General features: G+C 40.0%; 2 protein-coding genes across 4 annotated transcripts in view; one reads left to right on the top strand and one right to left on the bottom strand.

Moving 5' to 3' along the window:
- Nucleotides 1-2,828, top strand: part of WASHC4 (WASH complex subunit 4) — a 41,570-nt gene extending 38,742 nt beyond the window's left edge. For both annotated transcript variants that reach the window (XM_064155414.1, XM_064155413.1), the window contains exon 34: nt 557-2,828. The gene's annotated coding sequence lies outside the window, so the exon portion shown is untranslated. The remainder of the gene's footprint in view (nt 1-556) is intronic.
- Nucleotides 388-24,856, bottom strand: part of APPL2 (adaptor protein, phosphotyrosine interacting with PH domain and leucine zipper 2) — a 36,432-nt gene continuing 11,963 nt past the window's right edge. For both annotated transcript variants that reach the window (XM_064155418.1, XM_064155419.1), the window contains exons 3-21: nt 22,361-22,420; nt 21,802-21,873; nt 19,677-19,764; nt 17,943-17,984; nt 17,767-17,825; nt 16,686-16,832; nt 14,406-14,488; nt 12,591-12,749; nt 11,276-11,464; nt 10,946-10,988; nt 10,812-10,868; nt 10,606-10,694; nt 8,945-9,097; nt 8,770-8,822; nt 6,873-7,047; nt 6,224-6,260; nt 5,972-6,112; nt 5,257-5,304; nt 388-4,395 (exon numbers count right to left, since the gene is read on the bottom strand). In XM_064155418.1, the coding sequence (XP_064011488.1) occupies nt 4,267-4,395; nt 5,257-5,304; nt 5,972-6,112; nt 6,224-6,260; nt 6,873-7,047; nt 8,770-8,822; nt 8,945-9,097; nt 10,606-10,694; nt 10,812-10,868; nt 10,946-10,988; nt 11,276-11,464; nt 12,591-12,749; nt 14,406-14,488; nt 16,686-16,832; nt 17,767-17,825; nt 17,943-17,984; nt 19,677-19,764; nt 21,802-21,873; nt 22,361-22,420 (1,824 nt within the window). In that variant the 3' untranslated portion in view covers nt 388-4,266. The remainder of the gene's footprint in view (nt 4,396-5,256; nt 5,305-5,971; nt 6,113-6,223; nt 6,261-6,872; nt 7,048-8,769; nt 8,823-8,944; nt 9,098-10,605; nt 10,695-10,811; nt 10,869-10,945; nt 10,989-11,275; nt 11,465-12,590; nt 12,750-14,405; nt 14,489-16,685; nt 16,833-17,766; nt 17,826-17,942; nt 17,985-19,676; nt 19,765-21,801; nt 21,874-22,360; nt 22,421-24,856) is intronic.

The following is a 24,856-nucleotide window of genomic DNA, read 5'->3' as shown; positions in this document are numbered from 1 at the left end:
TTGCAGAAACTCCTATTTTTCAGGAGTTCACATTATTTGCAGCATTTTCTTTGGCCTGAAAATAATTATATAAAATGCTGACCTTGGAGGTAGTTAAATTACTGATGCGTGGATAAAAAAATTACTAATTTTTAGATGCATTCTTGCATCTCTAACATAGCATTAAATAAAAGCCTCATAGGCCATTGGTCCAAGATTTGAACTAGTGCATCTCTTCAACCAGAAAAAAACCCCAACTGAATCAAGATATCTTGTGTATCCTGTGGTCCAAAAACTAATGCAGTCCCTTTTGTATTTAATGCAGTCACAGGTTACACTGTGAGTCTAAGAGTGTGTGTTGGGAGTGCATGCTAAAGCTATTACATGCAATGGAAATCCTGATTAATGTTTTATTTCATAAATCTTTATTATCACTAGAGATAGGATCCTAAGTTCCCACAGAGCAAATACTATCAGGCATTTATTTCCCCATGCTGTGTCTCCCCTCTCCCCATATCAGATAGTGGGAAACCAAGGGAAGTTAACATAATAAATTACTTCTCATTTCATACCGAAGGTCTGATTTGCCTCCACAGAAGTAAGGAAATCCAGAGCCAAGACAGAACCACAATCAGCTCTTCCTTTTATGACCAGACACTGTGTGATGGGTGTCTGTAACTATCAAGTGATCTTACAGTTCACAGATATGTTGTGCCTAATGGCAAGTTTCAGCCTCAGTTCTGTGTTTCCTAGCCTTTGTAAGTCTGTTGTACCATATGTGTTGTTCATAGTCTTATATGCCTGGTTATTAACAATAATTGCACTGCAGGCTTCAGAAGCTGCTGAACACTGTGAGAACTCTGTAAAAATGTAACATCTGTTAATGCCTGCAAGTAGAGGTTCTAGATTGTGCAAGAGTTACTCAGATCCCTAACCTAAGTATCTAGACTTAAAAGTTAACACCATTATCATTAAAAGATATAGTCGTGTTTTAACCTTCTAGAACATAAAACACTTCTAAGTCTTACTAATGAGAATAAACTACTCCAGTCCAGCTGAGAATTACTTTGTGGGGGGGCTTCCTGGCACTCTTAACTGTATTTTTAGACCATACTTGCTGGCCTCTTTCATCTCTTCTAATTGCAAAAGGGCAACATTGTAATGGTTCAGAGTGTTCTGCCCACCCTTGGGTTGCTGCTTAAGACAGTTCCTGATGTACTCTGGATTTGCCCTTTCCTGCCAGTCACTTCAGCATTCATAAAGCTGGAACATCTTTTATTGCAACTGGAAAGACCAGCCTGATATGAAAGTCCTTTTGTTGGTTCTGAAAACATGGCACAGAAACTTCATGGACTGTTTAGATCAGCTGGGCTCACTAAAGCTTTTAATTCATTATAATTGCAGAGAGTGCCCTAAAGAATGCTGCATTACTTGATTTATATTTTTGCCTTTTCTTTTTCTTTTTGTAATTTGTGTACACTTTTTTTTTTGGACCAACTTGTGCCCACACTGAACCCTTTCGGTAGTGCTGCTGGGATCAGCCTTCTTGTTATGCTGCTCATTTCTGTGCTGGTGTAATTGCAGTGCACCTATTTCCATACTCTTATCTCATCTGAATTAACTTCAGCGCTTGGCCACCCCAAGCCAAGAACTTTCTTTCTTTCTTCCCCAGCATGTACAGATGGTGTTTGCTTCCCCTGGGATAGAGGTGCTTAGAATAGCTGTGTGCAGTAAGGACGTTACCTGTGCCCTAAGAAAATCTGCACTTATATCTTCCTGCTTTGGTGTTTCTGGGTTTTTTTGGAAGGACACTGTCTGAGACGGGCAATGCTTTGCAGCTGAACATAAACTGAACTATGTATTTTCTTGATTATGTGGTGGGCAACAAATTCATAGGGTTCTGGTAATGGAAATTCCACAGGAAAGACATTAAAACTATTTTTGTAGAGCCCTATTTAATGTGGGAGCTCTGAATGTATGCTATATAGAAATATATACAAGACCCAAGTCTATACCGTGATAATAGAGCTACTCTTGCTAATACAGGATTGTAGTGTGTATTTCCTTCTTCTTTTTGCCGTGTAGCAGTCTATACCCACAGGAAGCTTTTCTCATCAGAGGTGCAGAGTGGGTCCTGGATGTGGTGTCACATATCCCTTGTCAGTGCAAGTTGCATCAAATCCCTTTTCCACCCCTCCCCTCCAGCCCCTGAAGGATCTGGAAGGGGTGCAGAACGCTTGCTGTGGTGCTACTACTGTTTTCATTGCCTTTGCCTTCCTCTTCTGATTATAGGAACAAAATGGACCCTAATTAGTTGTTTGGAGACAATGGAACTAAAACAAAATCCCAAACTAAACCAAATGTGCTGACTCAAAATCGTAGAGCTAGTAAAAACGAAAGCAAGGATGATGACTTTGGGGCAGGGACATGAGCCCTCTAGGGTTTTTTCCTTCAAAACAGGGGCAGAACAGGCTCCAGGCCAGTTTCTTCCCCTGCCCTACCTCCTTGCAACCCCCTGTTAGAGGGAGCAGAACACAGCTGATGCCCAACTCAGAGGCATTTGCCTTGACTAGTGACACCACCAGAATGGTCTCTGTTTCACTGGGAAGTAAACTGCTGGTGCTGAAGGTCCTACTGTGGTTTGTAATCAGAATTAAATTTGAGTTTTCATCTGGTGTCCATCAACAACAGCTGTCTTCAGCTTCTCAGGTACAAAGGACCAAATGTAATGCTTATGTTTCCTTAACTCACTGTACAAAAGGGTATTTTGTTACCTCAGTCTCTGGTTTGTGAGTAGAGAACATTGTGTACATAAAACTGTGTTAATAAATGCAATTTTGAGAACCTCATTCTTAGTGTATTCAATAACATCAGTTCAGCAGATATCAATTTTTTAATGAGACAACTTCAGCTTTTATTTGTGTGAAGTTCTTGAGTCAGTTACTAACACTTTTCTTCCATGGCTCTTAAACATTCACCAGCGAGCTAACCTGAACTTATGCCACTTCAAACCCTTGCAAACTGGGATCTTTCAGCTGCTGTAGCAGATTCTGCTTATGGAAAATCAAGATTCCTAGTAAGTGATTGAGAAAAGTGAAATTATTTAAACCTTTTGTTCCAGTCACCTTATCTTGATAAATACAAACTAATGCCACAATTATACCACTTTACCCCCTGCCCCCTACCTAACTGCCATTTATTTTTGTTCTTGCAGAGTACACTTTTCATGTTTTCAGGTTAAATTGGACAAGGAAAAAAAAAATCTACACTGATTAGCCAAATCTATGCAGTGTCCAGTTTCAGGAAGGTACTATGAGACTTGTCAATAATTGTAGACTTAAAATCTAGCATTTTATTGCTCAGCTTCTTAAAACCAATGATTACTGGTAGACTCAGCTGTTGTATGTCACTGTGAAGTTAAAAATACAAAGAGTCCTTATTATAGAAGTGCTTCTCTGTTCTACATCTATCACTCTTGCACCTTAACCTGTAAGAAATCTACCCCCAGAAAACTGCACACAAGACATGCCACATGTGACCACTTCTGACGTTTGCACATCAGTGGTATGTAGAATAAATCAAGGAGGTACATTATGTCCATTATTTAATTACAGAACCTGTGAGTGTGGTCCCCAGAAAGGTTAAGAGTAGGCACTTGGCTTTGTTTTCTAATCTTACTCTAGATGAAATATAAAAATAGATTATATTAATAGGAAAAAGGTAGTGTTTAAGAAATTGTTCTGTAAATAGGCTAGCACAAAGAGAGAAATCTTGTTATACTTAATCTAGACTAAAAAATAACTTCATCTGAAAATAAAGTAAATAGTGCATTTTTTAACCTTCATTCAGATGCACATAATCATGCAAAGTATGAAAACTGACTACGGTAGGAAATCCGAGGCCTGATCTTTGTCAAAGGAGCTTACAGCTTGCACTAATTTCAGTGGAACTGTAGGCTGCTCACCATGTAAATCTGAAGAAATGACATTAACCCTTTGTGGCTGACAGCTGTGCTGTCCAAGCTACCTCTTAGCAAGGGACTAACCCTGAAACATTCCCAAAGATTGTCATTGTCCCAGACACTCCAATATCCTAACATTCACAAATGCAGAAAGCCTTGGAGGCCATGTCCCACTGTTGTTCCATTGTAAATGGAGGAAACGCCACTGCAAGGTGAGCCCGTGTGCTCTGGCAGGCTGAGGATCTGGCCTCCTGTGTGTGCAGGTGACAGAAAACCAGAGATTCGCTGCAAAACGATGCCCTCTTGCTCCTGCACAGCCTCAGGTTTTATGCTTCTGACTCCTCCCCCTCTTCACGTACAGTTCCATCCTCTTCCGACTGATCATTCAGCAGCACGAACTTTCCATCGCTTGTGAATGGCACAGACTTCATTAGCTGGGCCAATGCTTCTGGGTCCTGAAGGCAAGCACAAGAGTTCAGCAGACTGCAGCAAGAAGCACAACAGCCTTCCCAATGCTTCTGGTTAAGGTTTTGCAATTATTTTAGTTTTTAAAGGCACCCTTAAGTCTAACGCTTTGGAGCAATCCCTTTTGGGTCAGCAAAACTGCCCCTTAAGTATATAAGACAAAAAAGTGTCATTCATTTTGAGTCTTTATTTGTACTGTGCTGATCTGGCATTGATAGAATTGCTGGAAGACAAGGAGGAAAACAACTCTAAATGATGCCTGTGACTAAAAGCTTGCTCCAAAATCTTAGTAGCAAAAATATATAGCAGCTGATAAAGTATTAGTGTCAGATTTTTACCTATACAAACTATACCTCTGAGAAGCTAGGTAACTTTGCCATTCAGTGGAAGTGGGAGACCACTCTTTGCTTAGATAGTGATCTGTGTTAGATAGTATTGTCCTGCTCTGGCAGGGGGTTTGGAGTCTATGATCTTGGATTCCTTCCAACCCCTAACATCCTGTGATCCCTGAGAGAGGAAAGAACAAGTTTCTAAAACAGAAGGAGCAACGTGTGTGACCTGGGCTTCATCCCACAGTCTGTCTGGGGAGTTTTGAAAACTTTGCTCACAGCTCCATTTTACAAGTGAGCAACTGGATTTGTCTAGTTCTGACTTTGGTTTAGGGTAGCAAATTTTATCTCAAATCAGGCTTCTGCAAAGTCAAACTGAGTTTGTTTTTGCATGAACTACCCAGGGGATATCTGCAAGAACTTTGTCATGAAGTGGGATGTTTTTACTTTTTTCTGCACACCAGAGGTACTTGGGCAGTGCCATCCAAAGCAGAATAAACATGGGGAAAGGAACAAACTTACCTTCCTTGCCTCAAGGATTTCTTTTCCCAGGCTAATGGCATAGCAAATCTAGAAAAAGAAAGAGAAGTTCAATTAAACTTGGTTCTGTTTTTATTCTGTTGTTCCTCAACTGAGACTAAGACACAGCAGAATCATTGCAAACTTGGTCTTAAATACAAGTCTAAAAGCAGAAATAGAATATAAAAATGCACTATGCTAACTATATAAAACTATCTCAAGGTCTGGTTCAAAGCTTACTTTGGCTGGTAAAGCTTTGTACTCAACTCAGTTTTATTCACTAAAATTTACTTTTCCAGTGTGTGCAAAGAGTGTTACTGGTGCTTTCCTACAAAAATTCTCAAGTGCATTCCTAATAGTCTATTACTAGATGCAGCAAACAGGCAGTGGTGCTGTGTGGCTGTCTTGTCTTTGAAAGCTTCACAGCTGTGTCTGCCTCAAGCACATGATGCTCACTGCTGTTAGTGCTGGTGCCCAGCCCATGCATTTCTTAACGCTGGTGTTAGCAGTCACAGCCTTTCCTCCGTGCTGCACCTGCTGCTGCATTATCTATGAATGGTCCTTTCTAAACACAAAAGTCAGCAAAGGCTTACAAGGTAAAGCATGTTTTCTTGGCAAGAAATTGAGCTGCTCTTGCTTCTGCTGCAGTGCTTCTCAGATGTGTGAGCTGAGATGCCTACAGTGTTTTATAAAGTCTGTTATTAAATATTGTGCAAACCTTTTCCCCTTCTGTGTTGCTCTCAAATACATAGGCACTCATGGAATCTTCTCCTGGGGCTTCACTGAGATGGACCACAAAGCCAATGAGTCGCCTGTTATCCTGATGAGCAGCAAACTGTGTCACAGTGGCAAGTTCAAACTGAAAAAGCATAGTAAAGAATTTTTTTTAACCAAAATTTGGTTAGTTGGTCAAGAGCTCAAGTTCACATGACTGCAGTAGAAAACCAAATTCAAACCAGAAGTTACTTACACTTGTTCTTGTGACTTGGGTTTGAGGATCTATTAACCTATGTAGGAAGAACAAAAAGGAAATTATTTTGAAGTGACTCTCAGGAATCTCAAGGTGTTTTGTGAGGGAAAAGTGATCACAACAATTTTACAGACAAGGAAACATGGACAGAATCTGCAATTTTAAGTTGATCAATGGCAAAGTTAAACTCTAGACCTTGACTCTCAGAGGCTTGACACATACAGGTCATAGTATTGTTCTGACTTACAGATCTGCTGAGCATCCTGAGTGTATGGGCTAACGTGCTAAATGGGAGGTCTGCTAACGACAGACTGGAGTGACAGTGCTGACAGCTGGACGGTGATGGCTCTCTCACTGCTACCACATGTAAGGAAAGAAAATCTTGCAAAGCTTCTTTTCCATCTTTTCTTGTATCCTTTTGAGGCCTTATATTCACGACTGCATCACCTAAATTCTGGTAGGATGTTTGTACAACTTAGGAAGATGATTATAGATTAGGAAAAGAGACATTTTTACAAAGTAAAGTGAACCTCAGGATCTTGCTCCGCCAAAGGGCACACTTCTCGCAAAGACCAAACCAGAAGTACTTTACTAATCCTAAATTGTATGATGAGAACTAAATGCTGACAAGTAATAGGTTTTACAGTACCTCAAGTTCTTGCTGGTGACCATGAGATGAGATTCTGTCATACGAAATATGTTGTGAATGGCACGAGCAGCTAACACCTGTCTCATAGCTTCATAAATCACCTCACTTGTGTGATCAGTCTGAACAGCCATAGACCCTAAAAACCGAACGATGAACATCTGCTGCAAGAGGGAATCTGGAAGAGAAAAGTTGGGACTTCCTTCACTCTGCTAATTCAGTTTGCCAGCAACTGAATTTATCAATTAAATGATTTTATGAGCCTGGCAGTGCTCTGACCTGGCTTTAACAAGAGTTTGAACTGGTAGTGAATAGGAAAAAAAAACAGTAGTAAAAGACCCCTGAAGTACCATGGTGACTTGAAGGCTTTAAAAGTGTACCTGGTCTTTCCTGCTTTATTTGATTAGCTAGTAAAATTCCTTTGCCTACTGTGTTATCAAGTACACAAACTGTGATAAATTTCTGCTTATGCACAAGCCTTGGCTCCTATCAAATTAGCTCTTACCTTTAAATGCTTTCTTTTATGTCCTCCTGACCTTCCATGCAGCTATGAGGTTTTAATGAAATCCTTCCTTGCTCGCTGTCACCATAAGACTCCTATTTACAGCTAAGTAGCCATTAGGTGACAAAGCCATCGTTTGATCAGGCTCCCTTTACTGGTGGTGAGCAAGGTAAGACAGGGTGACTCCTGTTCCGTGTGACTGTTCAAAGGCCATGACAGCTGCGCCTACATTGCACAAAGCACCACAAATACCAAAGCATCATCTTGAGCTGAGCTCCACAGGTCCACCTGTGCAGTGAGATACAGGGTGGTCACTTCAGCGCTACTCTCTTCTGTATGCTGCAGTGGAGCACGATGCTGGCCCTGACAGTGCAGAGGTGCCTGCTTGTCACATCTACTCTGCTGCCAACTCAGCTTGCAACCATCCTACCCCATAACAGGACAGCATACACAACTGAGTGTTCCAATCACAGAATCACAGAGTGCTTTAGTTGGGAGGGGACCTTTAAAAGCAATCTAGTCCAACACTCCTGCAGTAAGCAGGAACACCTCTAACTAGATGAGGTTGCTCAGAGTCCTCTCCACTGTGGCCTTGAATGTTTCCAGGGACAGGACTTCTACTACCTCTCTGTGCAATCTGTTCCAGTGTTTCACTACCCTCACCCTAAACACTTTCTTCCTTGTAGCTAGTCTAGCTTCCCCCTCTTCTAGTTCAAAATCCTTACCCCTTGTCCTCTCACAAGTCTTGTCCCCACCTTTCCTGTAGGCCTCTTAAGCACATAAAGGCCTTGCTATCAGTAGATTCTGCTTTGGTTCTCCAGGTAGTTTTCTGACAGGAGCTATGGGTTTCAGACAGCAACTGTAAGTGGCACAGAGGAAGAGGAGAACAGCTAGGACCTGAGCCCTGTGCATGCTTGCAGAGGAAGGTCAGAACCACTTGCAATTGCTGGGACAAGGTAAAAGGGGCAGCAATAAAACTTTCCCTTCTGGGCCCCTTGAGAGATTTAAATTGTGGATTTCAGTGTACATAGCACTACTGAAACAGCCTCAAACTTGAGCAGAATTATCATACAGTCCCCTCAAAACATTTCTAAAGAAGTCAACAGCTACTTCAATTACAAAAAAAAAAAGGTAACTAAGAAGCAAACCAAATCTTTTTGCCTTTGAACATTGGAAATAAACCTAATGTGTAATACAGCTTGGACTGTCAAGGAAAAAGTTTGTTTTCACATAGAGTGCTGCTTAAAAGACTGGCTTCTGAAAGGTAACTGCCTTTAACTGTACTATGGATCTGCTGCTCCATGCTGTCAGGTGCTTTAACTGAGAGATGCTGGACAGATGACAGCTGAATTAGGCCTAACATCATGACTGATTTTATCTGGAAAACGAAGCACTGACCTTCCTCCTCATCCTTGCTGCTGTCTTCGGTTTCCCCAAATGGGTTTGCACGCCTACAAAATAAGAATAAAATTGCTACCTACAGATTCTGGTCACCACACACACACATGCTGCAATGCACAGCTTCCTGAAATCGCTCTGTTAAAGGGACTGATGACTGTGTCTCTGGCCATACCTGCCACCTCTGTTCTGGTCCAGGAATTCTGTGGCAGGCAGTACGATGTCAAATTGAATCGGTGTTCCGGGAGCAATGAGCTGTGCGGAGTCTTGAACGCTGGCTGATTCCCTGGGATTTATTTTATTATTTTCCATATTCTTTACATTCTGGCTGAAGTGAAAATGGAGGGGAAAAGAAAAAGTAATGACATTGTTTGGTGTGCACACAGGAAAATATTTCCCCATTTACCTGTTACCGAGGACACTAATAAAATCTCATTTATTTTTCCCTAAATAATTTTAGATGCAGAAAAGTAAATGTTGCTATATGAGACCTGACTGCAGAGCACCTCTGACTGACGGCTGACTTCTAACACTAGGTCACTGCCTCCCTGCCCTCTAGTGACCATATCTACCACTGCACTGCCAGTTCCAACTGGCACTGGTGCCCTACAGGAATCAACGGCAATCCGGAGATCTTTTTAAGACCTTACTTGGCCTTGATTTGTTACAGTGCGACAGTCGAGGAGTGTTACACACTGGGTCAGATCTCTTCCTGCACCTTTTCTCAGAGAGCAGGAAATGCCAGGTTTCTGTCACTGCCTCTGGTTGTGGGCTAAGTGCCCAGCTTACCATGGGACAGGAACGCACTGCATTCTTCAAGTTCTAGAAAGTTTTCTGGTCGCATACAGATGTAAAAGTCACTTGGGAAGTTAACTGCCAATTCGTAGCTACTTCCTTTGCCTAGCTGAATAGATGGCAATACTTTATCTATAAATCTGTTAAGCAAAGTGAAGTAGTTGTACTGTGAATAAAACCAGAAGGAAATTGACTGGCACTCCCATTGGCTACAGGGAATCTTTGTAACCTGTAAGCAATCATAATTAGAGAGAATCACAAATCATAGTAAATGCACTAGCCTGAGAGACAGAAGATCTGGGGAAGGTATGAATTTCTAGAAGTAGGTATCTGAGTAAGAATTTACAATTTTCTGGCAAAATTTGCAGAGAAGTCTACACAGAAGTCAGTGTGACACAAACTTGCCCTATTTTATTTATGGCACTGCTTCTGGAAGGAGGATTTCAGTCCAGCACTGGGCTTGAAAGCCAATTCCGATGCTGAAGTCTGAAGAATTCCCACTGAGTAAGGTGCCAGGATCACATGGACACAAAGAAATGACACATAAATACATATTTTGCATGTAAGTACATCCTAGGGCCTTGCTAACAATTTTTGAAGGAGAGGAGCTTTACTGATTGACCTGAATGAGCCCAAGAGGACAGTAAGAATATTCCTGTGGCAGACTGACAGGAAATACTTGAGGTAACATACAAGAATACAGTTCCTTCAGCTTGTGCTGAGGACTCTACAGGATTACTGACATTACAGATCACTCCCTACAATAAATTACTGTGTGTGTTTCTGAAGAAACAGCAAAATCCTAATGGCAACCACAAGGACCTTCAAAGGTGTGATGTGGAGCAATAAGCACTACCCTCAACAACTGGCATTTCTTACAGCTTTTAGTATAAAAGATCAGAAGTAGATCCGAAGTAGAGCTGGAGCATATCAGCTTGTAAAGCCAATGCCTGGACAGGGCTTTCTCCTCAGTGACTGTCGCCTTTTAAAAACAGTGTGACTGAGCACAGTGTCTCCAGTCTGTGCAAGTCAGAATGTTACCTGGGTTGGTGAACTTCTTGTTTTTTCCCAAGGCTGGTAATTGGAGTTACTGCTTGTAGGGCTGTCTGATTTAACTTGATTGCAGCTGCCTAAGAAAATAAGAGAGAGGGAAGCTCTTCTACACAGGTACTTGACGTTGCCATGTAAAGAACAATGAGAAAGTTAAGCTGGAAGGAACAGACTGAAAAGTGGAAACAAGCTCTCACCTCTGGATTGTCAGTGAGATAAATCTGTCTGGAGATGTTGTTGATGGCACATATCCACTGGAAGGGAAAAATTAAATTGAAGTCTTCAAGCTCGCTTGTAAACAAGAATAACAACATAAAGAAAATATTTTTACCTCCTCATATTCTTTCTTGCTTTCTGCTTGAAGGGTTATACCCCTAAAATACAAACAAAGTGTATCAGTGCAAACAGTGGACACCAGGACTGCTTGACTCCGGGTCAGCTTTCTATCTATTAACCATCTATTAATAAGTTGCAGCTGAAGGATGCTGCATGTGCTGTTCAGGCAGTTGTGGGGAGGATGGGAAGGATCAGGCTTTTAATTTAGAAACACCCTTCTGGAAACCCATAAAGGCTTAACTGTTATAGCAAGCATGTTTTTCATGAAACAGTATCTGAAAGAGTAGGTGTGACTGGCTGTTCTCAAATAAAACCTGTCTCATACGTTTTGCCTGTAGGAGTAGTGATCTGAAAGCAGTATCTTCTGTCTTCACAGTCTACAGCCATAACAGAGCAGTTGTCCAGGTCCTGAATCAATCCTCCAGCTACCGCTCCCCTTGGTTGACACATCAAGTTGCCACCTTGAGTGAAGAAATACAGTCTTTCCCAAGTTGTAGTCACCAGACCAGTTTTACTAAAGAGAAGATGCAGTGATAAAAGACTCATTACTATTTAGAAATGCGTCAAAACATGTCATATGAAACAGCAAATGTGTCCTGATGTTAAGCTGAACTTTACATTCAGCTCTGGATATTTTTTTACAAGTCTCTGTTAAAAAGTAAAAGCAGCACCTATTCCTAACAGAGACTAATCCTTAAGGAAAGATGAAGAATTAAACTAAATCCACCCATCTCAAGTTAAAAAACATTCCATGCTGCATCTCCCAGTTAAGGAAATATAAGAATTATTTGTATGAACTGACATGAAATACTGTTGAAATGGATTAAAAAACAACTATCCATTTTCAAGCTGAAAAGAAGCATACACAATTTCAGCACAGAGTCACCACTAAAAAAAAAAACGACTTCTGCAGGTAGTAGCTGAGAGTCTACCTTCCCCCAAGCTATGGAGTCCTATTATAGCTCTTAGAATGCTACAAGAAATTAGTAAGTGTCCACTCACCAGACAAAAAAACACAAACAAACCCCACCAAAACTCAAAACCCAAATGTGCTAGACAAATGGAAATAACTTGGTATTCCACCACTCACATACTGGAAGCTACCAATACACATAGCTCCTGCAGAAGTTGATGGAAAACTCTATTTGGAGAATCTGCAGAGGAAGTTGTGTACTGTGGCATACAAAGTTATGCACTTGCATTGTCCATAAAGCTTTTATTAATGTAAAGGACCTAGGTCATTTAGGAAAACATGCATTAACTATCAAATACAGCTGTTTATTTTTGTGAACACCGTGTCCCCGTTAGCCCTAAGAACTGGGAGTGATCTGAACTCAGCCTCAGCACTTTCTTTTTAGCCGCTTGAGTGCAGGGAATCATCCCTGTAGGGGAATTTAAGCAGAAGCAAACCTCTTTTCACAAAAACAGCCTCAAATGCCTCTAACTCAGTTTAAGCTTCTAAGACACTTTTCCAAAGATGACAGAAATTCATAGGATCTGATGAGTACATCTACCACCGTGATTTAGGAGCCTCAAACATTATTACCTGATGAATCTTTATGGCTTAAAATAAAAAAGTAACAAATAATGTATCAAATAGTCAGCAACTAAACAAACCCATTGGTAGCAAGACTTCTTACTTTCTAAGATTAAGGTAGCCAGCCTTCTGGATGAGATTTCTATTGATAGTAGGTGAAGTTACATCAGAATCTGGAGTGTAAACAGATTCATTAACTGCAGTTAAGTCCTGTTGGGATATCCTCATTTTTTCAGCTTCAGCGTCCAGCTCTCCCTGAATGCTGGAAAAAAGCCCAACAGAACAAGAAACTCAGAGACATCATTACTCAGTTTATAGTGGGCTATGGCTAACACCTGTAAGCCAAACCAAACAAAGTTGAAGTTACGTTGGAGAGTACTGCAATTATAGGAAATATAATGTAAGACTACATGCCCCAAGCTTTCTCTAAGGGCTAGATAAATCAGTTCAGTTAGAAAAAAGGGAAGATAGAGGCATACAACAGGGACCTACTCCCAGAAGTCACCTAAGCCTAAAGAGACAAGAAGCATGTGCTCTGAAGGCACTGACAACTCTTTAAGGAGAATACAGCTATCTTTGGCGGGCTGGCACCAAAAGCACAGCCAGTATTTCCCCTTACTCTTTATTTGAAAAGCCCAACTTGAAGATGTTACTCTCAGTACATCTCATACAGTAGCTATGCTGTCTCTTTTGCAATCTGTACTAAACACAAACCTCATTCCCCAAACAGTATAAAAAGATAATGATCAGAATTATGAGACTATTTTCTAAGACTGAAATGAGCACATAAAAATGTTTTAAGTGTTGAGAGTGTAGTTTATTTTCTTGAGAGAGACAGCTTCAAAAAGCAATGCCTGTTATTCTAGGTATCACTCTAATGTAGCAGCAGCACAGTTCACAGTAGGTTTTACTATAGCATCTCTTGGCTTTCACAGACCTTTGTCTAACTCTGGCAGCTGTGTAACATGCAGGAATTCCTGCCATGAGACCACCTATTAACTTGTCACAGATTTTCAACAGGAAGTTGAAAACCAAGAACCAAGTCTGAAAAGATGTATCAGTATAAAGTGAAAGCAGCTACTACACAAGGCAATCACTTATGATGCTCTTCTCAAATTAACATGTATGCATTATTTAAAATGCCACCAGAGTCAGAATAAATAATGATTTGGCTGCAGTCCATTTTGAATGGTATGTAGCAATAGAGTGAAGGACTCAGCCTGGTGTTTCAGGTGATTTAAAATAAATTATTCTTTTTTTCTCTAATATGATTTTAAACCAATTGTAAAGTTTACATTTGCATGGACATAAAATGTCAATCATCACTGCAAGTAGAGGATGGGAGGGGGAGGGCTTAAGAAAAACGTGCAACAAAATCAGAAGTACAGAAGTGAGGCAGTTCATTGAAATACAGACATAGCTGAAATCAGGTTGAACTCTACTGATACAGCCTGGACTGGATGCAATGTAACTCCAGTGGTAGGTGTTTGTTTGCCTTGGGTAGCTACATTAGCAGACAGAATAGGCCCTAAATCCTTATTTGAGAGGCTGATGAGTATTGTCACAGAAGACCCACTAAATATAAAAACCTCTAACTCAGAATGCATTTAATCCATTTTATGGCCAAATTTCAAGCTTTTGTTTCCATGAAGACATAGGAAGTAAGAAAGCATGTGAACACTACAGTACACAGCTCCTGACTATACTGTAAAATACTCTGCAGTGCACTGGCAGCCTTTAGATGTGCAAACAAACCTCCTGTTCACCTGCTGCTTTCACAATGTAAGCCCAACAATGCAATGTAAGGACGGAAGAAATCTCTTAAGAAAGAAACAAGGGACTGTATTATGTGCTGAAGGTTTGACTGCTGAGAATTCAATGTAACCACAGAAAAAAAAATTAGAAACTATTGTATTACCTTTGAACCATGCCTGAAACTGACGATAAAAAGTTGTCCATTCTTTTGGAAAACATCTCTGCTCCTTTCTTAAAAAAATTGATCTGAAAAATAAAAAAAAAAAAACAATCAGACAATGGAAGTTATCTTGGCTCTGGCAGACAAAGAATAGATTGTGCTAACAGCAATCCCATGATGCTTCAGGCTGATAATCAAATACACAAACAGCTGTGTTGACTTTCTCTGCATTCCTCATTTCTGCAGCTTTCCACAATTTCATGCACTTTTTTACACATACACAAACTATTTGCTGCTGACAGGTATGCTTCTAAGGAACTTACTAAATGACTGAAATAAGGGAACAGGTAGCATCTCCCATACTAGGGCTGTGCAGAATTTCGTCTAGCAGTGTTACAAGTCACTGCATGCAATGTCATTGTATCAAAAGGAACACAAGCTGTCCATTAAATTTAGCAGTCCAACCTGGACTACCAACTACAACCCGGAAATGTTTAAACTGCTACAGAATGATCAGTCAGGAAAGCAAGGAAATGTAGCTGAGCTAGCAGAAGCTTCCAGGGCAATCGGTTGTATCCATTACAGATTTTCCTTGGATTTTGTTTTACTGAAGGAGCTAAAAAGAGCTGCTAAGACCAAAGTTCATGTTTTGTGACATAAGATGAATTCACTTAGCTAGTATGGCTCAGCAGACATGTAACAACAGCAAAGCACTCAGCATAGACTTGGCCTCAGATTATCTGCTGTGGGACAGAGAACCATCATCTGGACCTGCTGAGAATGTGTGAAGTGTGGACATGGCTTGCATTTGTGTGTGCAATCAATTAGCTTTTTAAAAAACACCAATCAAATCAGTGAACTACTCTGCAAAGAGATCCAAAAGCAAACCTGTGGCTGTTAAGCAACTTATTAGCCTTTCCATCTAACTTAACATGTGATTCCACTCGTTTTCCCTGACCTCGGGACGTGGGACTCCTCTTACCTCTAACTCAGATTTCTGCAAACATTTTATTGACCACAGACTTCCTTGATAGACAAAGGAGGGAGAACATGCTCTCTTAAGGTACAATTCACCTATTCTATTTCAGAAGCCTACTTCAGGAGAGGTCTAAGTTCCACTGATGATAGACTAAAATGCCCATCTTAGATGCTGCTGTCAGTTTTCAGTCAAATGAACTCTGCATCAGCCACTGCTGTTTCCAAAAAATCCTTATGGCCTGTTCATTTGTTGGAAATGTGAAACATGAAAAGTGCTTTTTGAGTGATTAATAAAGAAAGTACATACTTGGACTGGGGGATGGCTCACAATATTTAAGCATCCATATCAACTGACTTCTGGCTTCTCAAGTAATTTTCAAGACAACCTAAGACTTTCCTGTATAAAGCACTGAGGCATGGCAGTTTTTCCAGATAAAACAGAGGGAAAGAGAGTTCTGTTTGGCTTCCAGTAAATGAAACCGATGCAGTTCTCTCAGGCTTAAGGCAGAGAAGCAGTGTGAACTCCTCATGGTGGGAAAAGTGACTGAATTCTCACTTCTTACCTATTTTATATGGGACATGTGATCTGCAAAATACACAGGACAACGGAGATGGTGATCCACACTACAATCTCAAAGAGAATACTGCAACGACTTTTTCTGGTTTAACAGCCTATATCTTATTTTTTCCAATCCTTTCTTTCACCAACATCAAAGTACAACAAACCCTTAAAATAGATGGCAATAAGAATCAAGTACTGTAAAAATACAAGTTTCTTGATCCTCCTGACATCCTGAAGAGTCAGATTATCAGCATTACCACTCCATTTTACAGACTTGAGAGATGCTCTGTAAAATTGCTAGGAGAAAAAAGATTAGAAAGAGGATTTGCCAACCTTATGCTCAATCCACTCTACTATTCTGTCCTCCAGTTCTCTAGTGCATGCTCTGTTCCCTATCGTGTACACTCCTCATCAGTATGCTGAACATGATGTGCTAAGAAGAGAACTGCTACATAGGAGAGTTTGTGCAGACAGAATAAACAGTGCAAGTAAATACTGCTGCACCGATAGCTTAGCCATAAAAAGTTAACCTCAGGCTGATTTTGCATGCAAGAGTCTTGGAATTTTTTTTTTAATTGGTGTCCTTCCTGAACACCTAAACATTCCACTATCTGCCACAAGCAAAACCAGTCATGATAATCTAAGCAAGCTAAATGAAAGATTATGCTTCCCTCACTACCATTTATCAGTCCTCAAAATAATAATGTTTTACATTTCCAAAGGACGTGTTTAAGTGTCCATACCTGTCCTCGTGTATATCCGAGCATAGGTTCCATCATTGCCACTCTCTTCCTGTACTGCAGAGCATTCAGGGCACAATAATATTGCAGAGATGAAAGGTGCTGCTTTCTTCTTGCATTTGCCACTTCTTTTGCCACTTCTGCCTTAAGCTGAACAAAAAATTGATAAAGAAGTTGACAAAGTGTTACTGTGCATATTCAAGCTATCTTTCAACAACTCTCATTATAGAACTCCACATTAAAATGCCGGGTAACAAACTAAGAAAGCAAATCCAAAATCCAAAACAAGTGCTTCAAGCCCTTCTCTGTCAATGATGTTTAAGTATCTGGGGAGCCTCTGTCACTATAAATCTAATTACTGCAACTAGATTTCTGGGTTTGAGCACTGTGCAAGAAATTTACTTACAGCTAAGATTACAATAGAAGCCTGAAAATGCAGAATTCAGGGATGAATAATTCACTATATGCTCTAATCACATTCTGTTCTGTAATGCATCTCCTTTAAAAGACAATTCTGTAGAATTAAGGTGCTCTTAGGATAGGGCAAATCACACAGCTCTTGGCATACAGGGATGTATTTTGGAACAAGTGGGCAAGGAAAAAGAAATGTAAAAGAATTCCACCAGAATTATGTGTACTGTAAGTGAAATGACAATCCACGCAGACAGGGAGCAGGAAGGTAGATGTGAAAAAATGTGATGTTTTATAAACAGCAGACACAAGGCTTCATGCCAGTTCCCAGTGAATTGTGCCCAGTGGTATAGCATCATCCGCACCAGTGGTACAACAGTAGGCCTACACAAGTCTATTTACAGACATTTGGCTTGCCTCTGTCTGAAGGAGTCCCCTGGATCTCAATAGCTCCAGTTCAGCACAACACTTGATCACTTGCTTAACTTTGAGAAAACAAGTATAACTTTGCTGAATTAATTGCAAAGCTTTGTGTCTGCATGGAAACGGAACTACAAATACACTTGAGCTCTTGTGAATTTAACTGATGAACTCTCTCCAAAGGTCCTAAGTGAACAATGATGCAGACAAAACAGCTGACAAAAACTTTCCATTTCCCTTTCATGTTTGTTACCTTTTCATTTTCTTTCCTTTTCGGTAACCTGCTATACTTTGCCATGGACACGTCATGTTCTGCAGACAAGGAATATTATTTTGTTTAGAAATGTGATGTGTATGTGTAGATTAAGAATGTCTTCTGTGGTATAACAGGTGCACACCATTAGAAGCAAGCAAAACAGACAAACATACCATTGCTAGCAAGGCCAAAAAGATCCTTCAGTGTGCTTACTTCTGGAAAAGAGAAATCAAATATTCAAAGTAAAAAAACTGTAAACATTTTGGTTTAACTGAGACCATTTAAGACACATTTAACACCTAAGTCACTGCCATCCTTTCAGAGCAGAGATGTGCAAGTTGCACCCATACCAGACAGCTTTTAGAGAAATGAACAGCAGGCTAAAAGTTAAGTGAATTTATGTGACTGAGTTATCACTCTGAAAAAGATTCCTGAACTGCCACCATAATTGACCAAAGAAGTATCATTTCAGTATGCTTGTTGTCACAAGAGGCCCACTACGAGCATAAAGATCAGCAGTTCTGAACAGCTTCCTGACAATGCTTATGCGACACCAAGAAACCCGAGTCCCAGAGATATATTCACATCAATACCCTTTCCTGTACATGAATCTTAAATGTGGAACATTTTTCGCTCAGTTTCTCTGTGAAAGGAAACCCTTACGTAACACATCTGAGATTGCTGCCTACGATATTTACATAACAACGACCATGAGTTTCAGATGCAGGTAGAAGGAAGTGAAAAGTAAACAGGCGACCGAACTTTTGCACAAGTGCTGGGCACAAACTTCTGTAAGCATCAATATAAGCTGCAGATGGCAAAACCCTTCTCAAAAAGTTAAGAGAAATCACACTCCCAAGAACAGATATTATGAAACTGTGAGAAGAGTAGAGGAAATAGCATGAGGTCACCATAGCCTCTGATTATTTGTAACCATCTATACATTAATCAGCTTCATGCCATGTTTTTCTCATCATAAAGTCTTCCTTGTGACTAATGCAGAAAGACAAAATTTCTTCCCAGGACAGTATTCAATAGATACACATAACAAGATTAAAACTAAAACCAAGAATACAGTTAATCTTCTTTGCTTAATCCTACAATAAAACTTCAGTATGGCTAGGTCTCTACTAAAAATGCTGTTCTACAGACAGAATCAGAGAACATGGAAAGAAAAATAAAAGGAGCAAGACAAAGGAAGAAGAGGAGCAAGATAAAGAAGAGAAAAAAAAAAAGAAGGAAAAAGAAGAAAAATAGAAGAATAAAAAGAAGAATAAAACAGCACTGTAATAAAAACTTGTGTTTCTGCTGCATAGGGAGGTTACAGTGTCTTTGACCTTGAGTACAAACTTCTTTCCCTTGAAATTACAACAAATGTTTGTAATATTGCTCAGCTCTCCAAGTAATGAATTTCCAAGTTTGTGCAATCATGTTCCTTGGAACTACTCTTGGATGGTAAGGATCTAAAGTGGACTGATTTGTTAAAGGGAGGGAACGCAATTTACTCTGAAGCTAAAAAAGCATTCTTGCTTGTGCTTTTCAAACAAACCCAAACTTTTGAAGTGGGATAAATACTGTTTGAAAGCCACATTTTCCTTCTTTAGGCCTGTCTAACATCACTTCAACAAAATCACACTAGGGTAAAAGCACAGTGACCCAACAAAGAACAGAGCTGTGCATTTTCAAACTTGCACCATATGGTGCATAAAGCATCACGTGGTAAATGCACCCAATCTAAGTCTCAGTAAAAGCATGGACCTGTCAATGAAATCCTGTAGCAGAAGGAAAATAAGTCAAAACATTTGTCTGTGAATCAAAGAACAAATCATTACATGACAATTATGTTGCAATTTCTTCTGAAATAAGCAAGAAAGAGCACATAAGGAAAATGAAAACTTAGAATGTACCTGTGAGATCTTTTTCCCGAAACTGTATTATTGGTAGTACCATTGTGTCCGCGAGCTGTTTCGCCAGTTCAGAATGAAGAATATTGAGCTGAAACAGAGGGAAAAAAGAGAAGCTGCTGTTGAAGAAGCACACCTGCCATTTCTGCACTGTATATTTAAAAAAAATATATGATGCACTTCAATGTACTGCAGTGCTTAAAATACAATTCTCAAGATATCTGAGACAGATAGGGATTTTCCCCTAAATGTGTAATTCCTGCCCACTGTTTTCCAAGGATCTAAGTATTTTTCACTTCCTATGTATCTGTATTAGGGTAGCTCACTTGGCCATTAATGCTTAACCCAATAACATTTAATCTGTAATTAACCTTTACTAAAAGTTTGTATTAGTGTCTACACCACAGGGGTACAGTCCCACTACCACAACTAGAATCTTTCCATTCCTGAGAGTTACCCAGGACATGATCACAACAGGGGCCAACAAAATGAAAAGTCCCATTCCAGTGTTTTATCTTCAGAGCATTTCCCTGTTCCTGTCTTTCTGTGGTTCTCTACAATTGATCACATCTAGAAACATTTTAAAGCACTCATATGACACTGTTTCAGGGTGAAGACAAAGCTCTCATGTCAGCAGTGGTATGCTAAGAGTATTAGACAGGTTCAGGCAAGGCAACTACGAATCACACAGCTCAAGTGCCTGACTACAACCTAGTAGCATGCCACATGCTCACATGACACTCTGCCCACTTGCTCAGTGTCCTGGAGTCCTCTTAGTGGGGTTACACCTTAAGGATGAAGTCAGCATTTCCTACTATACAATATCAAACTAAACAAAGATAATTCAATGCCTGTGGAACAGGCAACTGAGAAATGGGTACAAGAGGTAGTTAATATGCAGAAAAGGCAATCACGGAATGGATCATGTTCTTTGGAGGGAAAATATGACCAACAGAAGTGAACACAGAGGCTCTCAGTTTCCTGCACCCAAATGGAATAGTTCTCTTGCACCTGAGAAGGAGAAAAATTCTTGTTTTGATTTATCCGTAGTTTAGAGAGACAAGTACAAGACTTGTGACAATAAATGCCCTTTAAAGAACCCAAGTACCCCTGACAGCAGACATGGGAGAAGCCCAAGGGAAAGGTTAAGCTTTAGATTCCTCTCACTATATTGTTAGACTTATCCATGGCCTAAATTTTTTAACTTGTTTTTTGCCCCACAACTCTCCTCTCCCCAAAACAGACTTCAATACAGCCTTTTGCCTTCTTAACAAAAGCTAGAAGTAAACTAGTAAGATCAACACTCTCTGAGGGCATGGCCTTGCTCACAACAAAAAGAGTGATGTGACAAATGATACTTAAACATTAAATATCAAGATACTACAATTATATAGAAATGTTATTTGGGCAGGTCTAGTAAAAGCATTTAGAAATACTCTAAGTACTCAGCACAATCTACAAAGAGTAGAAGTGTTCATTGCACACAGCTGTAGTACCTAACCTGCATTCAGTGGTCTTTTCTGCATCATTCCCCACACACATCTGGATTCTGCACAAACTCAAAGCAACTACATGGAGTCATGGAATGCATTGGATGGAAGGGACTCTCAAAGGTCATCTTGACCAAACCCCTGCAGTGAGCAGGGACATCTCCAGCTAGACCAGGTTGCTCAGGGCTACATCAAGTTTGACCTTGAATGTCTCCAGGGATGGGGCCTCATCCACATCTGTGGGCAACCTATTCCAGCATTTCACCATTCTATTCACAACTGTCCTACATCCATCCCTGACTGCTTTGGCTTCAACTGCTGTGTTTCAAGCTTAAAAATGCAAATGTGCTTTTTTAAGCTGGAGTTAAACGGCCCCTTCTTAAATGAAACATCTTATTTCAGTTTCCTTTCTAATTCAGCCCCTTTGCTTTGGGCACAGTATGCAGGACAAAGCTACACGAACAACTCTAGTCATTGCACAGGGGTGATATTATGCTTCTTTTCTCCCTGATTAAATGATTCTGTAAAACCCAGGCACAATCCATCCCTCAGTGGAAAGGCTCAGAATCAAAAGGACAAAGACCAATAGAAAAATCACCAATGTTCTATATCGTAAAAATTGAGTATTGGCAAAATACCTCATCCACGACTTTTGAAAAGTAATGGAGGGTTGATATCACTTCTTCATCTCCTTTACCTAAGGCAAAATGCTGAAAATAGAAACACACATTTGGACAATAAAGGTGAGTATCAAATACAACATCTGTTTCATTACATAGGTAACAATTACTGCTACAAAATACAATAAATTATAAAACTGAACAGAAAAACAGCAACTCATTAACTCATTACAACCCTTTTACTCTGCTCCTTGTTTTCAATTAATGGATTTTGGACAACATGTAATTGAGACTTATAAAGTCAAAGTCATACAACAGCAACAAACTGGTTTCCATTTTCACAAGTCTATTAAATCACATCCTGCACATTTTTTGTTGTTTGGTTGTTTTTTCATTTCTCAGAGGATTCAGAGAAGTGACCTAACTCCCGTGAACATGCTGGGGAATTTTACAACAACCTTCACATGAAACCAAGCAGAGTCAGTGCCCTAAGCACTTCTGAAAAACATGCTATTTACACGGACACCTTCCCAAGTGTGGAGGCTGAACAGAAATCAAAGGCATATATTCAGCATACCTGTTTTTCATAGGCAAGGAGCTGCTTTGAAAGCTGCTGTGTGGCAAGACACATTTCGTTCTGTGAACAAAAGTGATGTGTTAATAAAAATAATGAAAGGTCTTTAACTCCTCTGTTACTACTACTTTCTTATCTACTTCTTGACAGAAACAGCAATTACTCTCACAAGCAGGCAGTTATGTAAAAAATCGGGCCCAAAATACCTGCACGAAGAAGTACACTTCAAATTTAATCAACAGAGTTTGTTTAAATGACTTTGAATAGAGGTAGGATCCAGGGGTCAATCTTGGATTTGAGTTCCCCACCACAAAAAACAAACAAACAAAACAATCTACAACCATAACATCAAATACGTAAGCTGTCATACCAGTATAGGGATGTTTCATACTGGTTATTCATCTTTCCCCAAATCTACAGCAATAAAGAGAACCTTTAAAAGAAATGCATTTATGGAATGTACTCACACTCAAGGAACATACTGATTTAATTACAGCGCCTTAACCTTATAGAAGAGTACAAAAGAGCACATAGTTCTGTATCCTCATGGCTAAAGTGGCCAGTGAAATACATACATCCTTGAGACATGCTTACAAAAAGCAGATCTCATAGAGAGGTCATATCATTTTGCTTGACAGCTGGAAAAAACAGAGACAAGCATTTGGATATGTCAGTCTTTACTCAATGTATTCCCAATGATAGTATAGCAACTCCTCTGTTCTCAACCTGTTAACAGTGACTTAAAACTGGAATATAAGAGGAAAGGGGGAACTGGGATCTGTCTCAACCCTTGTCAGATCCTTCTCTTCTTCAGTAATGCAGAAAGTGAATCACTTTTCATTTAATTTCATTTTAAACCTTCATATAATCTTTTCCTCTCACTGTATACATAAGGCCAGGAAGAGTTTGTCAAACTCAGAGCAATCTCTGAACTGCTTTAATGGCACCCATTATGCTGCAGCCAGTATAGAAAACCATTAAAACTAGGACAGAGTTTGTGAGCGCTCTTGTTCTCCCTTGTCATCCTGAGCCTGCAGAGCATGACACAGTTATCTAGGCCAGAGATTCTAAACCACCACTTACTTTGGCCTGATGCCATCTCTGACATACTGCATTACAGCCCGGGGCTTCTGCACCACCTTGGCGTGCCAGGAAGAAGTGTTAATACAGACAGTATGGCCCAAATCCTTAGCCAGAGTCTTAAGTATGCACAAGTGCTCATAAAGAGCAAAAAGACAAAGCCATAGCCTAGGTAACATCATCATGAACACATGACAAAGAGATGGGAAAGCTAATTCTGACCAGTGTAAACCACTATGGTGATAATATTTACAAGTGGCTGGAGATGGGAGAGCAGAGGCCTTCCAAGGTACAAACCACTCAGAACTAAGTTAATGTGGCTCCAAACTTAGATTGTGCACACCCACGACTGTTCTGACCTCACAGTGATGTGTTAGTTTTGTTTCTCATCTCAGACCAGTTAGTAGTATTACACCTTCATACAATAATCATGCTGAGGATTCATGCAAGGTTTGCAGGTTGGCTATGCAGGCTCTGTGTGTTTTAATAAGAAAAAACTCTGCATGAAAACTTGACATTTAAGTATTTCCCAAGCCAGTGGATGGAAAAGGATGTTGTGCCTTATAATAAATTAACAAGCCTTGTTAAGGATACTAAGCTGCAAGAACCTGAGAGATTTTGCCACCTTCAAAGTGGGAGGTAGCGAGCAACAATTTGATAACAGCAAGGACAAGACTCTTTATTGTGGACTGATGATATTAAGGGGGCTTATTTGTTTCTTTGTGTGTGTGCATGTCAGTGGAGTCCAAAGATTAATTTAAGGTTATAAAAAGAAGAAGATATTCTAAGATCTAGGATTTTTTCATAAACACAACTTTGAAGAGCTGCATATGAACTGCAAGAAGGTCGAGTACTCTCATAGTAACTGTGATGCCATCTGTCAGTTGTACAGTTGGGTCAGGGCAAGGGAAATCTTTTGAAATAAACAGAGTGTGAGAACCAAGCCTCTTTTTTACCCTTTTTGTTTCGGTTCACTTATTCTTGCACAGTCTGCAACTGTGTGGTCTGTTTTGAATTTGGAATATAAATGCTTCTGGCTTGAACTTGCTAATACCAAAAGAAGGTCAGAATAATGGGCTGACACCAAAGATATCCTACTGCTTTGTGTTAGCCACTCAAAGCTTATACCAGTTTGGTTTTTAAAGACTAAAGGATCCTCAATTTCCTCATCCAATGTGCAAAGCATAACAAGGAGAACCATTACTCATCTGCATGGGACAGTTTGAGGATGGGCAATACAAAGAGTGATCTTCCAGTGATCACCACTCCTCAGCAGCAGTCTCCAGCATGAGACAGGCTAGCAGAAAAATACAAAAACTCTGAGTGTCTCAAAGAGATGTTAACTTTATATCAAGTAAATGATCAGATGACTAGAGTCACATATAGACCCTAAGCAATAAATAATGACATGCTACTCTA

Source organism: Pogoniulus pusillus, chromosome 15, assembly GCF_015220805.1.
Source record: "Pogoniulus pusillus isolate bPogPus1 chromosome 15, bPogPus1.pri, whole genome shotgun sequence".
Lineage (NCBI taxonomy): Eukaryota > Metazoa > Chordata > Aves > Piciformes > Lybiidae > Pogoniulus > Pogoniulus pusillus.
The sequence above is the reverse complement of the archived record's forward strand: the minus strand, read 5'-3'. Positions and strand labels throughout refer to the sequence as shown.